This window comes from Lycorma delicatula, chromosome 1, assembly GCF_047948215.1.
Source record: "Lycorma delicatula isolate Av1 chromosome 1, ASM4794821v1, whole genome shotgun sequence".
NCBI classification, from domain to species: Eukaryota; Metazoa; Arthropoda; class Insecta; order Hemiptera; family Fulgoridae; genus Lycorma; species Lycorma delicatula.
This window is the reverse complement of record NC_134455.1, coordinates 271,256,211-271,278,909: the sequence shown is the minus strand read 5'-3', so window position 1 is coordinate 271,278,909 and position 22,699 is coordinate 271,256,211. Positions and strand designations below refer to the sequence as shown.

Genomic DNA, 22,699 nt, shown 5'->3' with positions numbered 1-22,699 from the left:
TCACAGAACAGGAACAGATTGAGACAACAGTGGTGTCAGGAACATGCCAACAGGCAAAATACCACATGATGATGATGATTCATAATATATACATCTTAATGTACACACGTTATTATATACAACTAAATATAATAAATAGTACTTTATATTGATCTATAAACATTACACAAGTTAATTGTAACAACTACAGCAGAGTAAAAAAAAAACCATGACTTGGTGCAAGTTTATTGTACAGCTACATTCATTTAGGATTTCACTATTTCTTAACCTACATTGTTTGCAAAAAACAATTGAAAAATAAGTCATTAGTATATAAATTCATACATTTAGGTTAGGTTAATATTATTTAGACATAATTGATTTTTCTTTTTTATGTTTAAATTAAATGGTCCTAAATGACATAATACTTATCACTACAAATTCCACAATAAGCAATGGGAGTGGTTTATTAAATAATAACCTTGACTTAACAAATTAACTAAATAGTAGTAAATTTAACAAACATAAATCTTCTTTGATCCCTAGCTGGCAACTGGAGGGGATGGCTCGCTGTGCAACCAATACACTTCTGTGGTGCCATAGGATTCCAAACTTTTCTCACAGTGCTTTTCCATGCTTTACAGTCTATAGCAATGATCATGGCCTGGTCAAGGTTAGTTCGCTGATTCCTCATGCCATCTGCAAGTTTTTTATCCAAGTTTTCTTTGAATATTCCACTGAGTAGGTTGTTGTCTACAGAGGAGTTGTGTGGCATGTGACCTGAGTCCATCCAGTATACATGATCAAATCATCTCAGCCTCCGCGTTTGGATCTGCTCTTCAACTGTTGGTTGCTGCTCATATCTGAATCTGATGACTTCATTTTGGATATGGTCATAAAGTGTGCTCTGGCGCAGGCATCGCATTTGGGAAACCTCTGGCTGATTCAAGCAAGTCTGTTTGGAGGAGGATCCAAGTTTCTGATCTTTTGAAGTTTATCATGATAAGTGTGCAGAAGAGGTAGATTTTTGTTTAGATGGTAATGTTTGTCCGCTTCCATAGGCACCATTTTAGTGAGGCGAAAGCTGTAGCTGCCTGCCCAATCCTGGCTGTAAATACCAATTTCTTTTCTTAGACCAGTGATCCGAGATATTTGAATTCAATCTGAATTCCTCCAAGGTGAATAATGGTCCATGAGCCTTCCAGCGCTGTAGCCATTCTTTTGGTGATCACACAAAGTATCCATCCATCTTTCAAATGTAGTTGGTCGATTTTATCTTCCCGCTTAACTTTCTGAGTGTGCGGTACAGGATTAGTTTTCATGTTTGAATGCAGCTTCTTCCAAGTCAGCTGCTATCTCATTCCAAAATGTCTCTTATCTTCATTCATTTTCCATCAGACATCTTTGTTTAATTGCTGACAAATTCATAGTTGGTCAATTTTTGTTGTTTCCATTTTCCACTATGTCCAGGCACTAATCTGAGATCCACGGCTGCGTTCTATGGCAGATCAATTGTTTGGTGCAATTCATGATGGCTTTAGATATCTGGTTCTCCTCATCATCATCATCTTTGTTGCTGGTTGTTCAAAGCAATTAGAGTGCAATCTGCAATTCCTGCCTGCATACGGGATCCAGCAGGTGTGACCAGTTCAGTCTGGTTGTTGGTGGTGACTTGCCCATGGCGTGATGAAGGTGTAGTATTTTGGCCTGAGCAAGGTAATGATCAGATCCACAATCTGGTCCTCGTATGGCACATACACATCCTGGAGTGATGACCGGAACTGATCAGGACCTAATCCAATACTGCAGAGTCGAGATGAATTTCACCACGTGATCTGGTGCTTGAGTGAGTGTTGGAAAATGATGTTTCCCATAACCAGATTATCTGATGCTGCGAAGGACAATAAGCTCAGGCCAATGTTATTGATGACTCCATGCCAGAAGTTGCTTATAATCAGCTCCCACCCAAGCCTATCCACACCAATGTGGGCATTGAAATCACCAGCCAGGATTACCTCAGTTGTTCGGATTAAATCCAGCGTGTGTTGTAGCTGGGTAAAGAATTCATCCTTGGCCGAAACAAAGCTTGTTTCAGCTGGGGCATAGACTGACAGGATGTGGGTCTTGATGGTGCCATCTATGCTGACGACTGGCAGCCAACCTGATATTGGCTGGAAGGTGATTATGCTTGTAGCTGCTCGGCTGTTCAGCATGAACCCAACACTTGCTTCCTGTTTATCACTACCAGAGTAGAATAATGTCATAGTCTCATTGGCAACCTCCTGTTGCCAATGAGACTCAAGTCGTGCTGCAAGTACGACTTGAGCAATGAGACTGCAAGTTGTACTGTCATCTATCCAGATTCAGAGAGCCATAGATCAGACAAGGTTGCAATTGACATCTTGCATTTGGCTAGTTCCTGTGCTATGATCTTCTTTTGGCCAACATGATATTTGGTTCGCTCATTCTATGTGGCTATGTCGAATCTCTTTTTTTGAACTGATAACTAATTTAGTCAGCAGTTCACTTCCCACCAGCTCCCTGGGTTCCCAGTTTTGGCACATCAGCTGCTCGTGTGCAGTAGCATGAGTGGTTGAGTTTGATTCAATTTCCAAACAATAAATATAAACGAGTATAAATAATAAACAGTAAACACTAAATATAGTAAATTTTAGTCTCTTTATTTGCCAAAATATTCAAATCAATATAACAAAGTAAAAGAGAAGTATTTTGAGAGCATCTGTAAGTTCATTAAGTTATCATTAAAAAGTTTTGACTTAGAAAAATTAATTTTTTCACTTTCTGGTTTATTACACTTTCTGTCATCTACATTTAGCATTTTCACAGAGATCTCTGCTAAATTATTATTATTTATAAACAGATATATTCTGCAGCTGGGATACAATTACAATGGCTACATATACACTTATAATAAACTGAACAAAAAAGTACATCAGCAAATTATTATTATTTTAATGGATTTATTATTAAGTCCATAATAATTCTCTGAAGGCATTGAAAGAAAGAAAATGAATAATTTTTCTAACTAAGAACAGAATACAATAGGATGACCCATGAAATTAAAATTAACTCTCACATTGCCTATGTGGGTGATTTAGTTATTCTATGTAAAATTTGGTATCTGCAATGTTAAGTGGGGGGAAGAAACATGACACATTGAGCATACATAAAAATTTCAAATAAATTTTGTTTCAATTTTAATTGGAAAATTTTTGTTATGAAAATTTTTATAAAATACAACAGTATATAGAACATATGATTAGAACTTGAACCCTCCATTAGCAGAGGGAATTCTACTATACATCATGGAATTCATTTACATTCCAATTTGTTGGTGGAAAAATCCTCTCAGATAGCATTTTTTTGGTCAAGTAGGGGACCAATCAGTGACGTTTGGTTTTCTATTGATAACAATGGTTTTATTCATGTGACCATTGATGGAGGAGGTATTTTTAACTCAATTTTGAAAAATTATTTTGTATTACAGTTACGTATTTTTGTAATACATATATTTTCTTTTATTCAGATACACATACATACAGATACTAAACACATAAACCTGAAATGTCTACAAGTTAATGCATTTTTTTAAATTGATTATGGAATCTCAAAATATTACATTTAATCACAGTCTCAGACGATGCAGTAAGAATTCATCAGCTTTTACTAGATAGCGTGGATGAAATAGATGAGAAACCGTTAAACATTAGTATCAAAGATGTACAGAATATATCAAATGCAACTAACAAATTGAGCAAAGGAAAACAAAGTCCTCTTCATCAGATAGATGTGATGATAAATTTTCTATTGTCAATAGAAAAGTGAAAAGAAAACCCATTAATTCTTACATTTGAACAAAACTACTCGATCTCACCAGAAAAGATGATAACACTCTTAATTCATCATCCTGGAGTTAAAACAGAAACTAAGTACAAAACTTCAGCTGAAGGGAAATGAGAACTAATAATTAATGACAATGCTTCTGAACAATAATAGTAATTTAATCTTAATATTTTATTAAATGTGATAAAAATAATCTTTCAAAAAGAAAGAGATTCCCTACATATAAATGATGTTGGATTTAAGAAATTTTTAGGGATTCTTTATCCGTTATGAACATTCAGTGATGGATAAAAAAGAATTTTAAATATTTCTGGACTGTGAATGGAAGTTGAGTCAAAATATTTAGGCTCATTATGGGCTTAGAAAGATTTCACTTAATAATGCAAACCAATAACATTTTACGACACAAAAAATGGCCAGATTATTGTAATCCAAGAAGTGTTCAACAAATTCATTGACAATATAAAAACAATATAACTATTGTTATGATTAAAAAATGTATATTTAACAATGGATGAACAAGTAGAAGTTTTGCATAATAAGTTTACATTTAAACAATTCATACCAAATAATCAGCAACATATGGTGTGATAATATAAACATTGATGGACTCCTGTCTCTTTCAAAATTACATTTAGCTAAATAAACTGGGAAGCAGTTGAACAGGCTGTAAATTCAGAAATAAGTGATTAATATTGTCAATGAAAGAAAAACCCAATCTACAATATCAGTCAAAATGAGATGCAAGATAATAATTAGTTCAATTCTATTATTCTACTGAAAGAATTAGTTAAAAAGGGAATATCATTTGTTAGTACAAATGATATTGTTGTTATTGTATATTATATTATTATCATTGCATATTATTGTTTTTTTTTTTTTTTTTTTTTTTTAATTCGACATATTTAACTATTAAGGGTCAAGTTCCTGTAATTAAAACTGTGTAACATTGAGCAAAGAATCTATTCTCTTCACTTTCTCAAAATTCTAAACTATTGCCTACTACAATCCTCAACCAAAAATGTAATTCTTATTTATACCTTGTATTAAGATGAACAAACGGATCCAAACACTGAAATGTAAAAAACCCAAGGTAGATCACATCATGAAATCAAACAAAATTTCCTTTGATTTAGTCAATCAATGACTCAATTTATGGCTAGGAACTAGGTATTGATCAATAATGGTATTTTTCTCACCAACAGGAAATCCCCAAATTGTGTCTGCTTTAGGCATCACTTTTTACATCAGCTGGAAAATGAGATTGTATTGCAGATATTCAGAGGGGGGATTTTTTAAAATGATTCAGGCAAGGATGAAAGTCTAACACACTTGTAACACATATTGAAAACTTTTGAGTAATTTGAATGTGGAGCTACTCCCACAAAATCCCTCATAAAAAAATGTTGTGCACCTTAATCTATGAAAAGAGGTAGAGAATGTAAAGATAATTCTATGCATCATGTATGAAATGCATATCCATGGAACACTGCAAAAGATTTACAAGGCATAATGCTGAATTATGAAAATGAAATAATCAATATGAATTGGATGATGATTAAACTTTAAAAAATTATATACCCTGAAATAATTCTGATAATTAAATAAATAAATAAATTTGTAAATAAATAAATAAATTCTGATAATTAATTAAATAAATTAATCAATTTTTAAATACAAAGTATCTTCATTGTTTTTATTTTTCCATTAGTCTAATAAGAAAAGTAAAATTACTTGAGTTAATTGTGAATACGTAATAAAAGTTGATCATTTAAAAAAAAAAATTGAAATAAAATCTGTAATAGTTACACACACACAAACATATTGAAAATGTCATAGATATTGAAAATTCAACATCTGTCAGATACCTGTGACCCAAATAGTGACATAATAGGTTAATAAAATCCACTGATTTACAATTATAAATAAGTTTTATTATAATAAAATATAGCCTTTCAACTACAATACATTTTGGTTCATAATTTTATTTTTAAAAAAGCACATAAATTTATAATTTCCTAGCTTAATGTTGAATGATTTTCCTAAGAAAATATGTTTTGTCTTCTGCAAAACATATTTTTTCCACTTTGTTGTAGTTGCAGCAAAATATTTTTCAAATAATTATAGTCCCCTGCTTAAAAAAGGTTGACCAACCATGCAATAGGATACTTAATTGTATAAATAAGCTAATTGGAGAAAAAATCTATTGAAAAAAGGGTCTTTTCTGTTTTTTTTAAGAAGAACTATTTAAACTAATTTAAAAAAACTGTTATTTTTTAGTAACTTACCTACATATTGACATTAAAAATTAGATGTAACAAATTTTTAACAACACAATTTTATGTTTAGAGTTTATGCAATAGTCTGTGGAACTTTTTCTGAATCTGACAGTCACTTTCTTCTTCCAAATCAGTGGGCATTTGGAAGTATTTGCAGAAAAATTATAAATATAATCTAACCAAATTTAATTATGGTTGCTTTGTTCGGAATTGTTAACCTTGACTAGCAAGCAAAGTGAGCGTAGGTTTAATTATATTATATTTATAATTATAAGCACAATGTTTATGTTGGATCTCTCTCAGGTACATTTGGAAGACCCATGTTTAAATAAAATCAATGAATAGAAATAAAAAAAATGGGTTAGCGAGTCAAGTGAGCGTAGGTTAAACTTTGTTAGATTATATTTATATTTTTTCTGCAAGTACCCACTGATTTGAAAGAAAAAATATAATATGTAAAGTATAAAGAACCATTGTTAGGGGAAAACAGTAAAGCCCCCAGATCCAATTTAAAATAATGAAAAGCAGGGTGTAAAATAACAACCATGTTTGCAAACAAAACCTGCTTTGTGAAGTTCAAATTACAGTATCAATTTAAAATAACTATAGTTAAACATATAAAATAGATTGGTCAGCACGAATGCTACCACATATAATGAAATTGTCTATAAGAAACTTGCAGTTAACAGCAAAATAAATGTAAGAAACAACCACTTTACGAACCAATCACACAACTACCACAGTTAAGTACACAGCTTTCAAAATTACATCCTAATACTGATAGGATAGAGGATTGTTCTCAGCACAACAATTCAACAGACAACTAAATAATATCAAATAGCTTCATTCTACCTAGAAGGAAGAGAAATAGATTAATCACGTTTTATTTTCATATTAAACAATGTATAATTATTTCATATAATCACAGGCTAATTATAAGAATTCATATTGGAAAACTTACACTGGAAAAGACTCAAAACAATAATACTGGGCTAAGTTAAATCAAGGAGTAACATCACAAGCATAATACAGATAGCCCACTTAATATTTCGGATAAGCGAAAGTATTCATTTATATTATAAACAACAAATAAATTGCTAAATACCTGACAAATACACAATTAAATTAAAACAGCCAACCAACAATTATCATAGTGAAAGAAAATAGGTAAATTTCCAAAATTTGTTAATCATATTTACTTTTTATGTACTTTACTATAATGTTTTCCAAGTTGCTTGGTGTAAGTGGAATTCAATCGAAATGCTGAAAAAGAATTGGACAAATTCAGCAATGGCACAATTAAACATTTTGTATAGCCAAAATGCTGTCTTCACAACCATGAAAACAAAGTCTAAAGAAACAGTGGCAATACACTAAGATCTGATTTGCATAATTAAACAATTTTTCCATATTAAATTAATCCAGTGAAATGACAAGCCCAATTGCATCCTGTAAACGAATTACTGGAGTATATACACAAAAACAAGTAGTTAGGTTAGTTTATGAATCCAATGAACAACCAGTTACACAGGAAAAGTACTGTACACCAGAAGATTATAACAGTAAATGTCGATTTATCTATGAATAAACTATAAGAACAAATAGTCACAAAAAAATTACCTTTAAAATTTTTAATAACCAATTTCTTAGCTGATCCGGGTTTTAAATTAACAATAGAAGGTATAGTTCTATTTACACCATTAGATGTAGGCTGAAGAGCTGAAAAATTTGCTCTTTTCTGACTTGTATCAGTCATTTCTTCTAACTTCACCTTTTTACTAAAATTATTATCACTGGATAAATTCTTTTTATTCTTTATAACACTTTCGCACTCTTGATGTGATTCGAGCACAGTTCTAGTTAAACTTGACATATGACTGCATGACAGGGCCGGAGCCACTTATAACATACACTCGTAAAAAAATATACCTTTCGACCAAAATATTTTCTCGAAACTTGCACTGACAACAGAACATTAGATATAAACCACAATGACCAAACTAAAGCAGTCAAAAGAACTGCCATTGATACCAACCCAGATCATGATAATATGGAATTCGACAAAATTACTATACGTCGAACCATTTCATTGGAAGAATTCAACCGAAAAACTTAATTACGTTTCTTATATTGAAACATAAAAAAAATATTTGATTTGTCGGCAGGTTGAAGGTAATGTACATTTACAATCCGGTATACGAAGTATCCAGCTTCAGTTTTAGTATGTTCCCATTTACAACTGCAATCAAATCATTCAAAAATTAAATTCCATAAATTATCACTATAAATTTTCTAAATTTTCAGCGTTACTTATTGTACACATAACTAGGGCTTCTATTGTTGCCAAGAAAATGTCCGCGTATAGTGTTTTCGTTGAATGATACTCTTCAAATCTATGTTGTAACATCCATTGATTACAATGGATCTAATTATAAGTTTCCGAGACGGGTATTAAATTTAATAATGGAATTTTGAGTTTTAATAGTCCAAAGAGGTTAGAAAGTCACTTCAGATTGTGTTACCAAATTTAACTTTCCACATGTCACGTTTAAGTCATCCATAGATACGTTTAGTAATTTTAATTGTACACGGGCAACTTTTTGTTCTATAACTGTTGAGCATTTTTTGTAATATCGAATGACCAAGATTCGTCATTGTGTGGTACACGTTCTTTGTTTTTTTCTTAGCTTTATTTATAAGTGTAAATAGTAATCTTTAACTGTTTAATAATTGCTAAAGATTTACTTATTATTATTAATAATTCACTTTAGTTGACCACAGGCTGACATCCAAATTACAAAGTTGCCATTTTCATTTTTTCGTTAAGGGCCCCATTATCACGTGTTGTAAATATTACTCCACAAATAATAAACCAGTAAGTTTGCCAGTAGACACCACTACTGAATGATTTAACAGCTTTTAATTCAACTATTTGTTTATGTGGTGTAGAACTTTGAAATTACACTTTCAAGATTTGTATTATATTTTTGACATATTAAATTATGCCAATTACCATTGATTTTCCCTTTTTAATGACATTTTAATGAAATATTGAGAACAATAATTCATTCTCCATAAAATTTTGTTAAAATATTTTTCATAATATGACAATTCCTCTGCTTATCACTGCTGTCAAAAAATTGTTAAATAGTATATGTTGTTCATTAATTTGTATTGCTGGTAGGTAGTAACAGTAACCAAGCAATTAATTTTTTTTTTTATGTCTAAATTTCACTGGATCTGAAGAAATGCCAGTGCTGAATTTGTTGTTTATGGTATTTCAATCAAGTATTGATTTTCACCAGAAAAATTTAAAACATCCCTCTTTTGGGAATACAGCATGGCCAATAGTATGGTTAATGTATACAGCTAGGAATAAGAGATCTCAAGATTAATTATAGTTCATTTATACCTAAAAATGAATTACAAAATTTGGAAATAGTAAATAGCACTACTTTCCTTAAAAAATTCATTCTACACTATTCATTTTTTTTTTTTTTAATAGATGATTAATTCATTATATAAGCTTGAAGTGTGTGGAAGAGAATATAGAATGGAAATTTTACACAATATGAAGAATGACTAGATTCCTCATCTGAGACCTAAAAAGTAAAAGGCTGATGTGCTATCGTTCAACCAAGTAATATCCATGGCAGAGGTTGCAAATATGTTCTTGAAATCTACATATGCTAATTTTTTTCTGTTTATGGAGTTTAAGCTCTACTATCTACAACAATATAAGTCTGTAAATTAAATATTGCGTTTTTACCCTCATCAAATTCAGGTTGTTTCAATGTTTTCGGCCCATATAAAAAAAGATACTGTATTCAGATGACTGTTTCCTATAGCAAACAGTTTTGTTATAGAAATCTCCAGTAAATTTTGATTGAAAAGAAGTAATAAAATCAGAAATTCATTTAAAAATATTTATGAACTGCTCATTATATTCCAAACTTTGCAAGTTCCTCTAGGTACTGTCATTTTTTAATGATAAGTCATAGTAACTGCAGGTGACCTAATGAGAAATTGTAGAAAACAACACAAAGGCTTGTTTATATTAAAAAGAGTGACATGCATCTTATTCCACATTGCTATAATCAAGAAAAACATTAAAAAACACGACTGCTAATAAAAAACATTGCTCTTTAATGTAGAATATTTAAAAAGCAAGTGGATGACAATTTTATATAGGTATATTTTTTCAAATTTTTTTATTTATTTAAACATACATATTTATGTAGCCTATGACACTCCCAGTAATGTAAGGCATACAATGTGGGGTCACACATCTAAATTGGTTCAGTCATTGCAGTGGAACAAACATACATACACTTTAAATAATTACATTCCTTTTTGCACAGTCATAAAAAAAAGGAATGAAGTGGTTTCCTGTTACCTTCTTCATTGACCTTCTATTCCTTCATTGACCTTCTGCTACCTTCTTCATTGAGCCAAATAAAAGTAGCATATATGCATGCAAAGCATAAAAAATGCAATTAATATTCAGACTTACAAGTGACAAATTCATTCTATTCACTGTAGTAACAGCAGTACAATGAACATAATTTATCTCACAGAAAGTAACTATGCCTCTGGTACTCAGATGCTTTACACATATCACACCCATAAGAAAGACTGAGATAGTGAGTATAAAGCAACAAACAATGTTTTCTGTTGTGAAAAAATGTGTTATATACAGTACTTGAACTCAGAAGTAGTTTTATATACAAACCGAGTCAAACGTATAGAAACACCTACACAATTTTAAAACCATTCTAGATAGAATACTGTATCTTTCAGGATAATGTATCTGTCAACTACTTTAACTTTACCAAAAAATAGAATTTTCACACCTTGGGAGGTGGCCCAGGGGTTGCAACTCAAATATTTTAAATGGTAACACCCTTTGTGTGTAAACTATTTTGTAAGCCCTTCAGGACAAGAAAAATGGTATAAATAAAAAATTCTTACAATGTCTGTACCCAAAATGACAGCCGGATAAAGTCTGAAAATGATATAATTTAGTAAGTTCAAATAAAATTAAATGAAAATTTAATCTAATTAAAAATTTATTTTAAATGTTAATTTAAAAAAATATTTTTTAATAAAGAATAATTTTTGTTCCAATTTAATGAGTAAATAAAAAAAATATTGTCACCTAATCATTGATGATGGTCTCTTACCATTGTTGCAAAAATGAAGCTTACTTCATATTATTGTATAATATTTCATTTAAGGGTATTTCATTATTCATTACTATACCATTAGTTTCTAATGAGAATTTATTGTGGCTATTTAATTTTGTCTACCTTTACCACATTTGTTATTTAAATCTTTTTTATATTTGTTTATTACTGAATTAATTTTTCTATGCTACCTGCTAACATTATTATTAACATATCATTTAGTGAACAGGAGGGATCACACTTGGGATGATGAATGATGAGAGGGGCTTTGGTGATGAGTTTGGTCGTAATGTTCAATGCAACATTTAATAAACATAACCCTACTTCAAAAGGAACAGCATCACAAACCATCAAATGATTTGAAGAAACAGAGTATTAATAATAGGGGAAAACCTGGGGGGGGGGGTCTATATCAGCCACAAATAATAACAAATTGTTTGAGATTATGCAAGAATTTACTGGGACTCCTCATTCCTAGACTTGAACAGCAGCATGAGAATATAACATTACCCAAAATTAAGTGATTTGGACATTAAAAAGTGAAAATTTCAAACCTTTCAAAATTTGTCTGGTGCAAGAACTTAATGAAGATGACCGTCATCGAAGACTTGAATTCTGCAAATTTATGATGAACAGTATTTGTGCAGATCCTAATTTATTACACAACAGTTTTTAACGATGAAGACACATTCTTTAAAAATGTTACTATAAATTGCCATAATTGTTGACCGGCATTAATCCACATTGGTATTGTGAGGCATATGCACAGTATCCAGTCAAAGTAAATCTATGATTTACTGATAGAAATTTAAATGTGGTAAAATATGAGGCCTTGCTTCTTGACTTTATTATTCCAATAATTTGGCTTTAACTTCCAAAACGATTGGTTTCAACAAGATGGTGCCGCACCTCATTTCTGTCTTCAGATACAAGAAATTTTAAACGCATTTTTTCCAGGAAGATGGATTGGCCAAAGGGATCAAATAGAATGGCCAGCAACATCATCTAACTTGTCACCATTGGATTACTTTCTATGGGGCCACTTAAAAAGTATTGTTTATTATAAGAAACCCCAAGATATTGATGATTAAAAAAATAGAATTCAAATCTGCACAAAATATCACTAGGGAATTGTCGAATAATGCAGTATCATCCTTTTACAACAGACTGGCACACTGAGAAACAACAGAAGGAGGACATTTCTAACATTTATTAAAACAAAATAAGCAAATGTTATGCTTTATAAATTTAACTATTTGCAATAACAGTTCCTTAAATTATCAACAGTAATTCAAAATTCATACTTTATCCTGCCGCCATTGGGTGAAAATATCATACAAAATTTTTATTTACACCATTTATCTTGTCTTAAAGAGACCTTTAAAATGATGTATCACACAAAGGGAATTACCATTTAAAATATTTGTGTTACAATCCCTTGGGCCAACCCCCAAGAAGGGGTAGAAATTCTATTTCTGATCAAATGTGTAAAGTAGTTGACTGATACTTTATCCTGAAATTAACAGAATTCCATCTGGAATGATTTTAAATTTGTTGAGGGGTTTCTATATGTGTATGTGCGAGTGTGTGCATATTTTTAATGAAAATTAACAATTTTATGAAGTTAAATAATTGCAATATTTTTCTAACTAATCATATCTTTAATAAACGGAATATTTTTGTGTACAAGTGGCAGAAATATGTTTATGGTGGTGTAACTCGTATCTTTGTAATAAAGGTTAATAAAAAAAAGTAAATTTTTGATTTAAAAACTGTCTGTCTTCAAATATGATACACAATATAAATATTAATATTTTACAAATATTAAAATTTCATTTTATTCAAGTACTTTTAATTAATATGAGTACATTTTTCTTTTACCTTATTTATCGATCTAATTGAATTTATTTATAATTTACTTCAATATGATAAATTATATATTAGCCATGTATAAATATACTACAGAAAACTTACCTGCAGATATATTTTTTTAATATGTGGCAAATCTCTTGCAGAGCATAGGGTGTAGGCAAGATATATTATTGGTGAGTGATTTAAATGGAAGAGTTTGTATAAAAATTTGAGGTAATGTTGTTGGAAGGATTACTTTGATCACAAGAATATAAATAAATATACTTGGGCTCAAGACCACTCTGGTCTATTTTGGATTATGTTGTGACAAAGCAGGAATAAATTACGTTAGAATATAACAAGGGGGGTTTTGTGTGGTTCAGACAATTTCCATGTTAGGTCAAAAGGATGAGTGGGTTTTAGATACTGGAAAAAAGAAGAGGACAGGGTGGTGAGATTAAAAGAAATTTTATAAAGTGGCCTTCTTATAACCTACATTTATGGTTTTGTATAAAACTGATACAAACAGAAAAGATGAAACTTTCATGTAATGCTGATATAGAGGGACAGTATCAATTTTTGAAGCAATGCATTCATGCAGCAGTGAATGCAGACAGATAAGGGTTGGAGAGAAACAGACTAATAATCACACAAGTGCTTGATGGAATGAAGAGATAGAACTTCTGTTAACAGAAGAAAAAAAGGCTTATCATCAGTGGTTAGAAATCTAGGATGCAGAAGATTAGAAAATATAAATGAGGTTTAACTACAAACTACTAAACTATAGGAAAGAAAAAGTATGAATGAAGGCTGGGAGAGATGGTGTGATTAGGTGGACTGACTTATTGGAAGCTTGAAATTAAACTAAACATGGAAGATATTAAGAGCTCTAACAAGGAATATTAAACTTACAGGTGTGGTTGATCGAATAAATTTGTATACATGCTAACACTACTATGAGGAACTAACTGAGAAATTTTTTTTTTATGAATATGGATTACACAGGGATGATGTTCTTGACGGTTCAGCTGGTCAAATAACAGCTTCAGAAGTTATCCAGGCTATTAAGTAAACAAAGAATGGTAGGGCTGTAAGTCCTGGAGGTCTAAATATATAATTTTAATTTTTTTGTGGGTGAAAAACATTTTTGTGTTACGATCACCTGGAAAACAAAATGTGAAATATAAAAAGAAAATATAAAATCTAATAAGACAACAAAATTAAAAATAAAATGTAAATTAGAAATTTAAAACTCAAACTAAAATGCAAAAAAACAAAGACAAAATAAAAAACTTAAATACAAAAATATACAACTACCATACAAAAAAGATGTCAAGAACACTATTAAAAAGTATGTAAAACATTAATACATTGGAGAAATAAAAATACCTGGTCTAAAATGTCTTTATTATTGCCCAGAATATGATAAAAACTCCTGGGCAATTTAAATTTACGAGCAAGGCCGCATAACATATGCAATCCACAAGGATGTGGCGCACAGTCAAGTAGCACTTGTATTGTACGCACACCAGTGCATTTTCTGCTGACATTGGGTACCCGTGTGTAGCTATGTCCTATCCGCAATTGGCAGAGGACAACTTCCTCTCGGTGAATTTTTTTGTGGGAGGAATCCCTTGGCAACACAGTATCTTTTATATGGCAAAGTTTGTTGTCAACTGTAGGAATCCAGTCATTTTGCCACATATGTAATTGATAAGGAACGCTCCAACTGCAATTTTAGAAACTATTGTGAAGCTGTTTAATGATTTATGATTGGAGGAGATATCCCAGGTGAATGGGGAGTTACTTTTATTAGCTCCTTCGTACAAGAAGGGCTGCAGAACAGATTGTGAGAATTATAGTAGTATTAGTGTGACACCTTCTATATCCAGATTACGTGGAATGATAATGAAATCTAGATTTGGAGACAGTTGGTCGACTCAGAACAGCAAAGTGATTTGAGGGCTGGTAGGTCATGGATTAATATTATATTTTGTTTAAAACAATATGCAGAACAATTTATTCAATATGGGAAGGAATAATATATTAAATAAGAATTTAATATTTTTGTTGACTAAACATACCTGTAAATGGATTGTGGAAGGTGATGAAGGAATCTAGTATCGATGTTAAGAGATAAATATATCTATATATAAATGTAATTAAAAACTTGTGCAGCAGAAAGAGCATAATAAAAGCAGGCTAAAAAACTGCAACTGAAAAGGAAATGATTCAATGTGTAAATGAATTTAAGTACTTAGGGGGTTTGTTAACATCAGGCAGAGGGGATGAGATTGATATTTTAAATAAAGTCAAGAAGAGAAAATGTATTACTTGGCATTCAGTTCTCTGAAACTCCAACATATCTAGAAAAATAAAAAAAATGGGTGTTTGCATCATTTATAGGGAGTGGAGTTACCTATGGTGTGGAGGTTTGAACACTGAACAAAAATCTTAAAATAGAATTACAAAAACCGATATGATGTTTTGGAGGAAATGTTATTAGAGGACTGATGGATTGTGTTAAGTAATCAAAGGATTAGGGAAAAAAATGGAAATCGACTCATTGTTGGAGTAAACCACTGAAATGAAACAACTTGTATGGTATGAGCAAATACACAGAATCCATGATGGTCAACTGTCAAAAGATGTGGGGGTGGCCCAAGGAAAGGGGGAAGCCAAAGTAGGTGGCAAGGGAAGTGGGTGAAGCAATACAAAAGAGACAATTAATGATGACATCTTTAATAAAGGAAAGTGACATCAGGATGCAGTAGCTATATGTCACTGTTGGATATGCAAGTAATACGATCAGCATAATTCAAGTGGTTGTTTTTACTACAAATTCTGTTATTATCATTGTGTTTATTATGTTTAATTTAAAAATATAATTGTATGCAATAAAAGACTGAACCAAACTTTAGAAGAAAATGTTTTCAGTCATATTTGCAACTACCTATGCTGTGGTCTAACACTAGGTTGATGTTATTGTTGGAATTTTTTTTAAATTAGGCAGATAATACTTAGAATGTAGACAGTAGTGTGTTGGGTTTGAATCATATCTGTTCATTCTGCATATATTGTGAGTTTTAGTATGTTATATATTTTATAATGTTCCAGGATGTTAAGATGTGTTCCTTAATAGTACATGTATAGTATCAAGATCACTGTTGATGAATTTGTGATATAAGTCAGTTGGTAAATTTGACTGTTACTATGAAGAGCTTTTAAATGTCTGTTTTATCTGTTTGACCGATGTAAATCGAATGCAATCGGAACAGTTTAATTTATATATTCCAGGAATGTTGTGTTTATTTGGTGATTGGAATCTGTGTGTATTAATTTGTTTGTTCTTCTGGCAGCTACATAATATCCATTTAAGAAAAAAAAATTATGATCTACTTTCTCAGAGTATTTAAAAAACATATTTAGGTTAATATATTTATTTTGGGTAGAATTGTGTTAACAAGTTATATATCTGATAGGCATTTTATAGCAATGAGTTTTTCTATGGAGGTCTTCGGATGATGCAAGTGTTTAGTTTGTGGATCATACTTCTAAAAACAAGATAGTTAATAGTTTATGGTCACATAGTATGAGGGATTGTGAATGTGTGTCTATCATTGCTGTTTTTTTTTTTTTATTCTTTTAAAGTGTTTTTATTTCTTTTTTTTATGAAGGTAAGGTCAATAAAAGTAATTTGTTTACTGTGTTTGTGAAGTTTAATTTGTAGTGTATTTTGCTTATGCATATTAATAGTTGGTCCACATTATCTTGTGTTACAAGATAATTGTTCCTTGGTACAATTAAGCTAATAATCAATGTATATGTTTCAGTATATTATTTTGTGAGGATATTTTTGTTGTATGAATGTGATTGTTTTATGGGTTGTACAAAGATTTCAATTAGAATTCATAAGATAGCCATCAGGTTGTATGGAATATTTGTTTTGGAATGTAATTTTGTTTTATAATAATCTTTATCGAAGACAGATAAAAACCAAAATTTATTCTACTCTTGTGCAGTGTTGAAGAGCTGTACATGAGTATCTTGACAGCTTGAGAAAATTTACAAATTGGTGGCATTTACAACAAATTCTGGTGATCTATGTTAAGTAACATCAGTAGTAAAGGTTACTTTGATGAATTACCACTAAATAAATTTAATGAATATTTAATAAATAATTTTCTAAACCTTAATTTGGTGGAGACTTAAAAAAGTTCAAAATGAAAGAACTGAGAAATTATTACATTTTACTTTGTAGGGGAGTTTTTTCAGTTTGTTTAATTTTTTTTTAACTTTAATAATTTTTCTTTACTTAAATTAGTTTAAAAATTTTCATGAGAATACTTTTATTATATACATGAAATACAAGAATATCACTGTTACAGCTAGTTAGCTATAACAATCCAATACCACATAATTTTTAAATTAAGTAAACAATTCAATTTTTTATTAAAAAAAATCATCCATTAAAGTTCCCTTTAGCTTAAAAAAATTACAGTATGATTGCCAGAACTTCCCCTAAAAAATAAACATTTTGACTTTTTTAACAAGACAAGCAAGGATTAACAATACTTGAAACAAAAAAAATAATACATATCAAACTAAGAAGTTCTTCTTTTTACTTTATTTTTAGCTGATTAAAAATAAATACTTACACAAAATTATTGCTCTAACTTTGATAATTTGAAATCACATTTAAATAAATACGGCCATTTTTTTACAATAAAATTAATATGGTACCTCATAAGATATAATTGATGAAACTTGATCATAGAAATACCTATATTTCTATGGCTATAAAAAAATTCCAATCTCAATTTTTGAGGTACTTAGAGGAGTTTTAGAGAAAAAAATGTTTTTTCTCCAGCAAAACAGTTTTGGAAAAACAATATTTACAAAAAATACAATATTTGGAAAAATGCTCCTTTAAAAGTTTTTAAAATTTTATGTAAATTTTTCTAATGCATCCTGGATAAATGCTGAAAAACCTTTTTCCACCAAGAAATGAGTGGTACCCCCCAAAAGAAATCGTACCCCATCTTCTGACAAAATTCTTTGTGATTCACCCCACAAAGTTTTCTGAATCAGCATCTACCAGCCAGCAGTTTCAGATATCCTGAATTATTTCAATGAAATTAGTTTGTCATCTGTAGTAATAGAACTAAAATTAAATAAAACATTTGACTTTGCTCCTGAAATGTTCTTATAAAAACATCAAAACTTTATATCATTTAGTAAATGCATTCATATTCCAGGCTTCCATCTATTTATAGACATGGCTCTTACTATTTGATCTAAATAAATAAAAGTATATTGAAAACAGATTTTAAAGCAAAACATTTTTCAGAATTTTATATTTTGGGCTGTATTCAAAAACTGAAGATTTTGTTGATAGTGTATCTACTGGTTTAAGTATAAGCTGGAGCCAATTTCAAATTTAAAGACAACACAAGATGCAATAGTTACATAATAAAATTATGAAATAAAAATCCGTAATTATGAGTTAAAAATTTAAATAAGCTCATTTTTCAATAAAATAGAAAAAATAGAAATATTTTATCAGTAATAGTAAACCAACAAAAGTAAAGTCTCATTCATGGATTATATAAATAATTATTTCTATTTTATTACTAAATCAGCATTCACATATTGGTATTTAGTGAAATAAGTGTAAATGAAGAAAACAAATGCTTGGCAAGTCAATACATAAATTTTAGCTGGTTTATTTAAGATACTAATTAAGTAATTATGGAGATTAAAAATACAGAAAATTGCATAAAACAGCTAAAATGTACCTATGATACACATAACTGAAACAAAATAAATGTAATAATCTATATATATATATATATATTATATCTTTGGGTACATTTAAGCAATTAATGCACATTTTTGTCTCTTTGGTGAATAAAAATATATTTTGTTGATCTACTTAGAAACTTATTTAAGTGAAAGTATTGTATTTTAAGTGAGACCGACATAAATTAAGAGTTTGATTTGCTTGGAGTATGATAAAGGGTCAGAATAAGTATGAAGAACAAAGGCTGATATCCAAGAAACACTGTAAAGAACAAAATAAAATAGATGGAAAATTAAATTCCCTGTTATTTGTATTGAAAAAAAAAACTAAATGTCATAAAAATAATTGTTACATGACCTGATGCAAATCAAAGGAATTTAAGTTTGCCATCTACTTTGTTTTGTTCTTTACAATGGCTGTTTGCTATAAAACATAAGAAAACTGATAATAAGTGATGGAAGAGAAGTTATAAGAAATACTTATTTAAATTTAACGACAATGTCAATGTAAGAATTAATGACATAAAAAAAATATAAATCATGATAAGGTAAGTGATAATAAAATATTCTGTCAAGTTTGTACAGAATGTTTATGTATCATACTGTACAAAGTAAAGAAATTTTTTTCCGTAATAAAAATAGCAAATTTTTATTCCTTCCTGCAATGTAAAATTGTATGTATTGTCAACCTGACAGTGATAGGCCATTACCTACGTAAAATTAAAATTTTTTTTTTTCTTAAACCATAGAAATATTTTAATAATCATATCATATCTTTTCTTTAATGTGAACATCCAATTTTGTTTTTAAATAAACTGAAAATCTATAACACCGATATACTTTATTTTCTTTTTCCTTGAACTACAATTTTCAGTTTTCTTATAAATCTTAACCAAAATAAGAGGATAAATTTACCTGAATGAAAATTATTTTCTGCATTACTACTGTTTTAAAACTTCAAGTCTCTTCCCACACCTCCACTTTCAGCTTCTAACAATTTTTTGGGTATGAATTTAAGAAAGAGAAATAAGAAAATATAGGTTAAATTAATAATTAAATTTAAAACATTTTACTCCAGCCACCAACCCTTCTCTACATAGATTTTTCACATGTGCTTAGAATGAATTGATATTAAAAAAAACCCACAATCTACAACAACCTTTGTAGGAAAGACTTCAAAAAATTAGACTAGGATCTTTTCTCTTTCAAGGACAAAAATAATTGTTTTTTTAATGATTTATTCATTCAAATAACAATGTCCAGGTTGATACAGAATAAGTTATAAAATAACTTTGGCTAGGTTTTTTTTGTTCTATCCATTTACTAATAATTGAAATATGATTCTGGATTTAGTAATCTGTATATTGTTTTTCAGGGGATAAAATTTACAGACCTGATCGGGGGGGGGGGGGGGGCAAAATGCATCAGGCAATGTCAGTTTTAACAGTGAACAGTCAAGATGAGTGGAATCTATATCACCAAAATTTAATTAATTAAGGCAAATGTTTTGTATCAGAAAGGAAAATAAATTTTTCTACTTAAGTTAAATGATCCTGATGCATAAATTAGGCAGACTTCCTGATAAAGAGGTTTTTACCTAGGATTACATCAGACAGTTTTTTCAATACATAAATAAAAGTAGTATAAGAGTAAACATATCTGTACAAGTAATAGCAACCCAACAATTTTCACAAATCAAGGGAAAAGAGATACTTGGAGATGTTAAAACATAATGCATACACTAATTCTTAATTTAGTATTTTAAAAATATTATCAATACCTACTTATCTATTATACTAAAGTAAATCTTTGGTGTATAATTTAATATAAAAAAACTTTATTATTTTACTGGCAAATGCATCTTCATATGTATATTAAAATTAGCTTTCCATCTAAATGTTTTACCACAAGTATCACAGCTATAAGGCATTTCTCTTGTATGGACTCGCTGATGATCAGTCAGATGAGTTCGAACACGAAATCCACGATTGCAGATATTACAGAGATAAGGTTTCTCTCCTGTATGAGTCCGTAAGTGATTATCTAAATTGCGTTTATCTCCAAATGATTTGCAACAATATCCACATACATGAGGTCTTTCTCCCGTATGAGTCCGCAAATGACGATCTAATTTACTTCTTACAGTAAAAATTTTTTTACAATATTCACATTCGAATGTTCTTGAATGAATACGCTGATGCAATGTAAGGTCCCATCTCATGACAAATGACTCATGGCACAGATCACAAGAATGCGGTCTTATTTCAGTATGGATAGCCATATGAGAATTCAGTCTTGTTCTCCTTTGAAACTGTTTACTGCATACTGAGCATACAAACAGCTTCTTTCCAGTTGAACACTTAACACCGATCCTATACAAATTTAAAATAAAATAAAAAATTACACAAATACATTTAAGTAGTTAAAACAAAATGAGTGGGTTTTATCCATTAACATAAAAAAAACATTCATGAATTACATATTTTCTAAATAAATAATAATTAAACATTATGCATATTATAAATAAATAAATGGCTCACTGGTTACAGTTTGATGAATAAAAACTACTGTCAATAGCCCACACTGAAATCAGTTTTCATATTAATCAAGATGCAAAGAGTTACTGAAAGAATTTTGTTTTATAAAACCAATCATAAAAAAATTTGCTTTAAATAACTGAAAATGTGAATTTGAATGCTAGTATGTGTCACCAGTTCAGAAAAACTTTATAATGAGAGCAGAAAGTTGTTCTTCCTAGAAAGAAATCATAGTTAAAAATCTAAATCATTAGAAGCTACACTTTTCAAGCAAAACAACATACTTCTTGATACAGATCAGTGTGCAGATAAGAGAAGATGGATCTTGAGAAAAATATTGCTTTAATAATAAATACTAGTGTTATTTTTTTCATATATTTTGTGAAAAAATAACCTGGCATGGTACTAGCTATTCAAAAGTAAGATGACAATAAGAAAGACTGATTGATGGGTAATACTGTGATAAATAAAATAGATTAGATGATTACTGAAAAAGAGCAGGAAATAGCATTATAATTAAGCATATAGAAAGTAGTGGTACAAACAAAAAATGAAAATGTTTACTATTGTACACAAAATTTGAAATTTCTTGTACAACGTTATCTTACAAGTAATGTATCAAATTTCTTGTATATTTAATTTCAAATGTAGTGAGGAATGATTTCTAATATGATTTTATGAAACAGCATAAAGATTTGAGTTTAAGAATGGCTGAATCAACTAGTTTGCAGAGAGCAACAGGTTTTAATAAGAACCAAGCAGACATATTTTTGAACAAGTTAGTCTACTTCATGGAAAAATATTCTTTTAGTCTAAGATCTTTTTTTTTTAAACTGATGAAACTGGAGATTCCTGTGTTCATACTAATCAACTGAAATTTTTATTGATTAAGGAGAAATAAACAAGATGGGAAGTTAAGGTCTGGAAAGCAACAAAGAAATGTTATTGTTCTCAAATCAATAAATACCTCTGGCAATCAGTTCATCCCTCTTAGGAAACGTTTTCTGATGGTCAACCAAAAGGATGGCTAACAGAGGGATCTAAAAAACAATGTGAAGTTTTATGGAACAGGATAATTTGAGCAAGAGAAGTCCTGTTTTGTTGACTTTAGATGGATATAATTACAGTAAAAATTTTGATCTTAACTTTAAATACAAACTCTTTACAGAGTGTAATGAAACATTTTAAAATGCTTATAATG

At 30.0% G+C, this 22,699-nt stretch overlaps 2 protein-coding genes across 3 annotated transcripts in view; both read right to left on the bottom strand.

The window, feature by feature from the left end:
* Cul4 (cullin 4) overlaps nucleotides 1–8,213 on the bottom strand; it is a 78,060-nt gene extending 69,847 nt beyond the window's left edge. Inside the window, exon 1 of the mRNA XM_075377651.1 lies at nucleotides 7,743–8,213. Coding sequence (XP_075233766.1) covers nucleotides 7,743–7,995 — 253 coding nt within the window. The 5' untranslated portion in view covers nucleotides 7,996–8,213. The remainder of the gene's footprint in view (nucleotides 1–7,742) is intronic.
* A 9,545-nt stretch (nucleotides 8,214–17,758) lies between these two features.
* The window catches only part of LOC142331596 (uncharacterized), a 32,208-nt gene continuing 27,267 nt past the window's right edge, over nucleotides 17,759–22,699 (bottom strand). For both annotated transcript variants that reach the window (XM_075377610.1, XM_075377616.1), the window contains one exon: nucleotides 17,759–21,333. In XM_075377610.1, coding sequence (XP_075233725.1) covers nucleotides 20,802–21,333 — 532 coding nt within the window. In that variant the 3' untranslated portion in view covers nucleotides 17,759–20,801. The remainder of the gene's footprint in view (nucleotides 21,334–22,699) is intronic.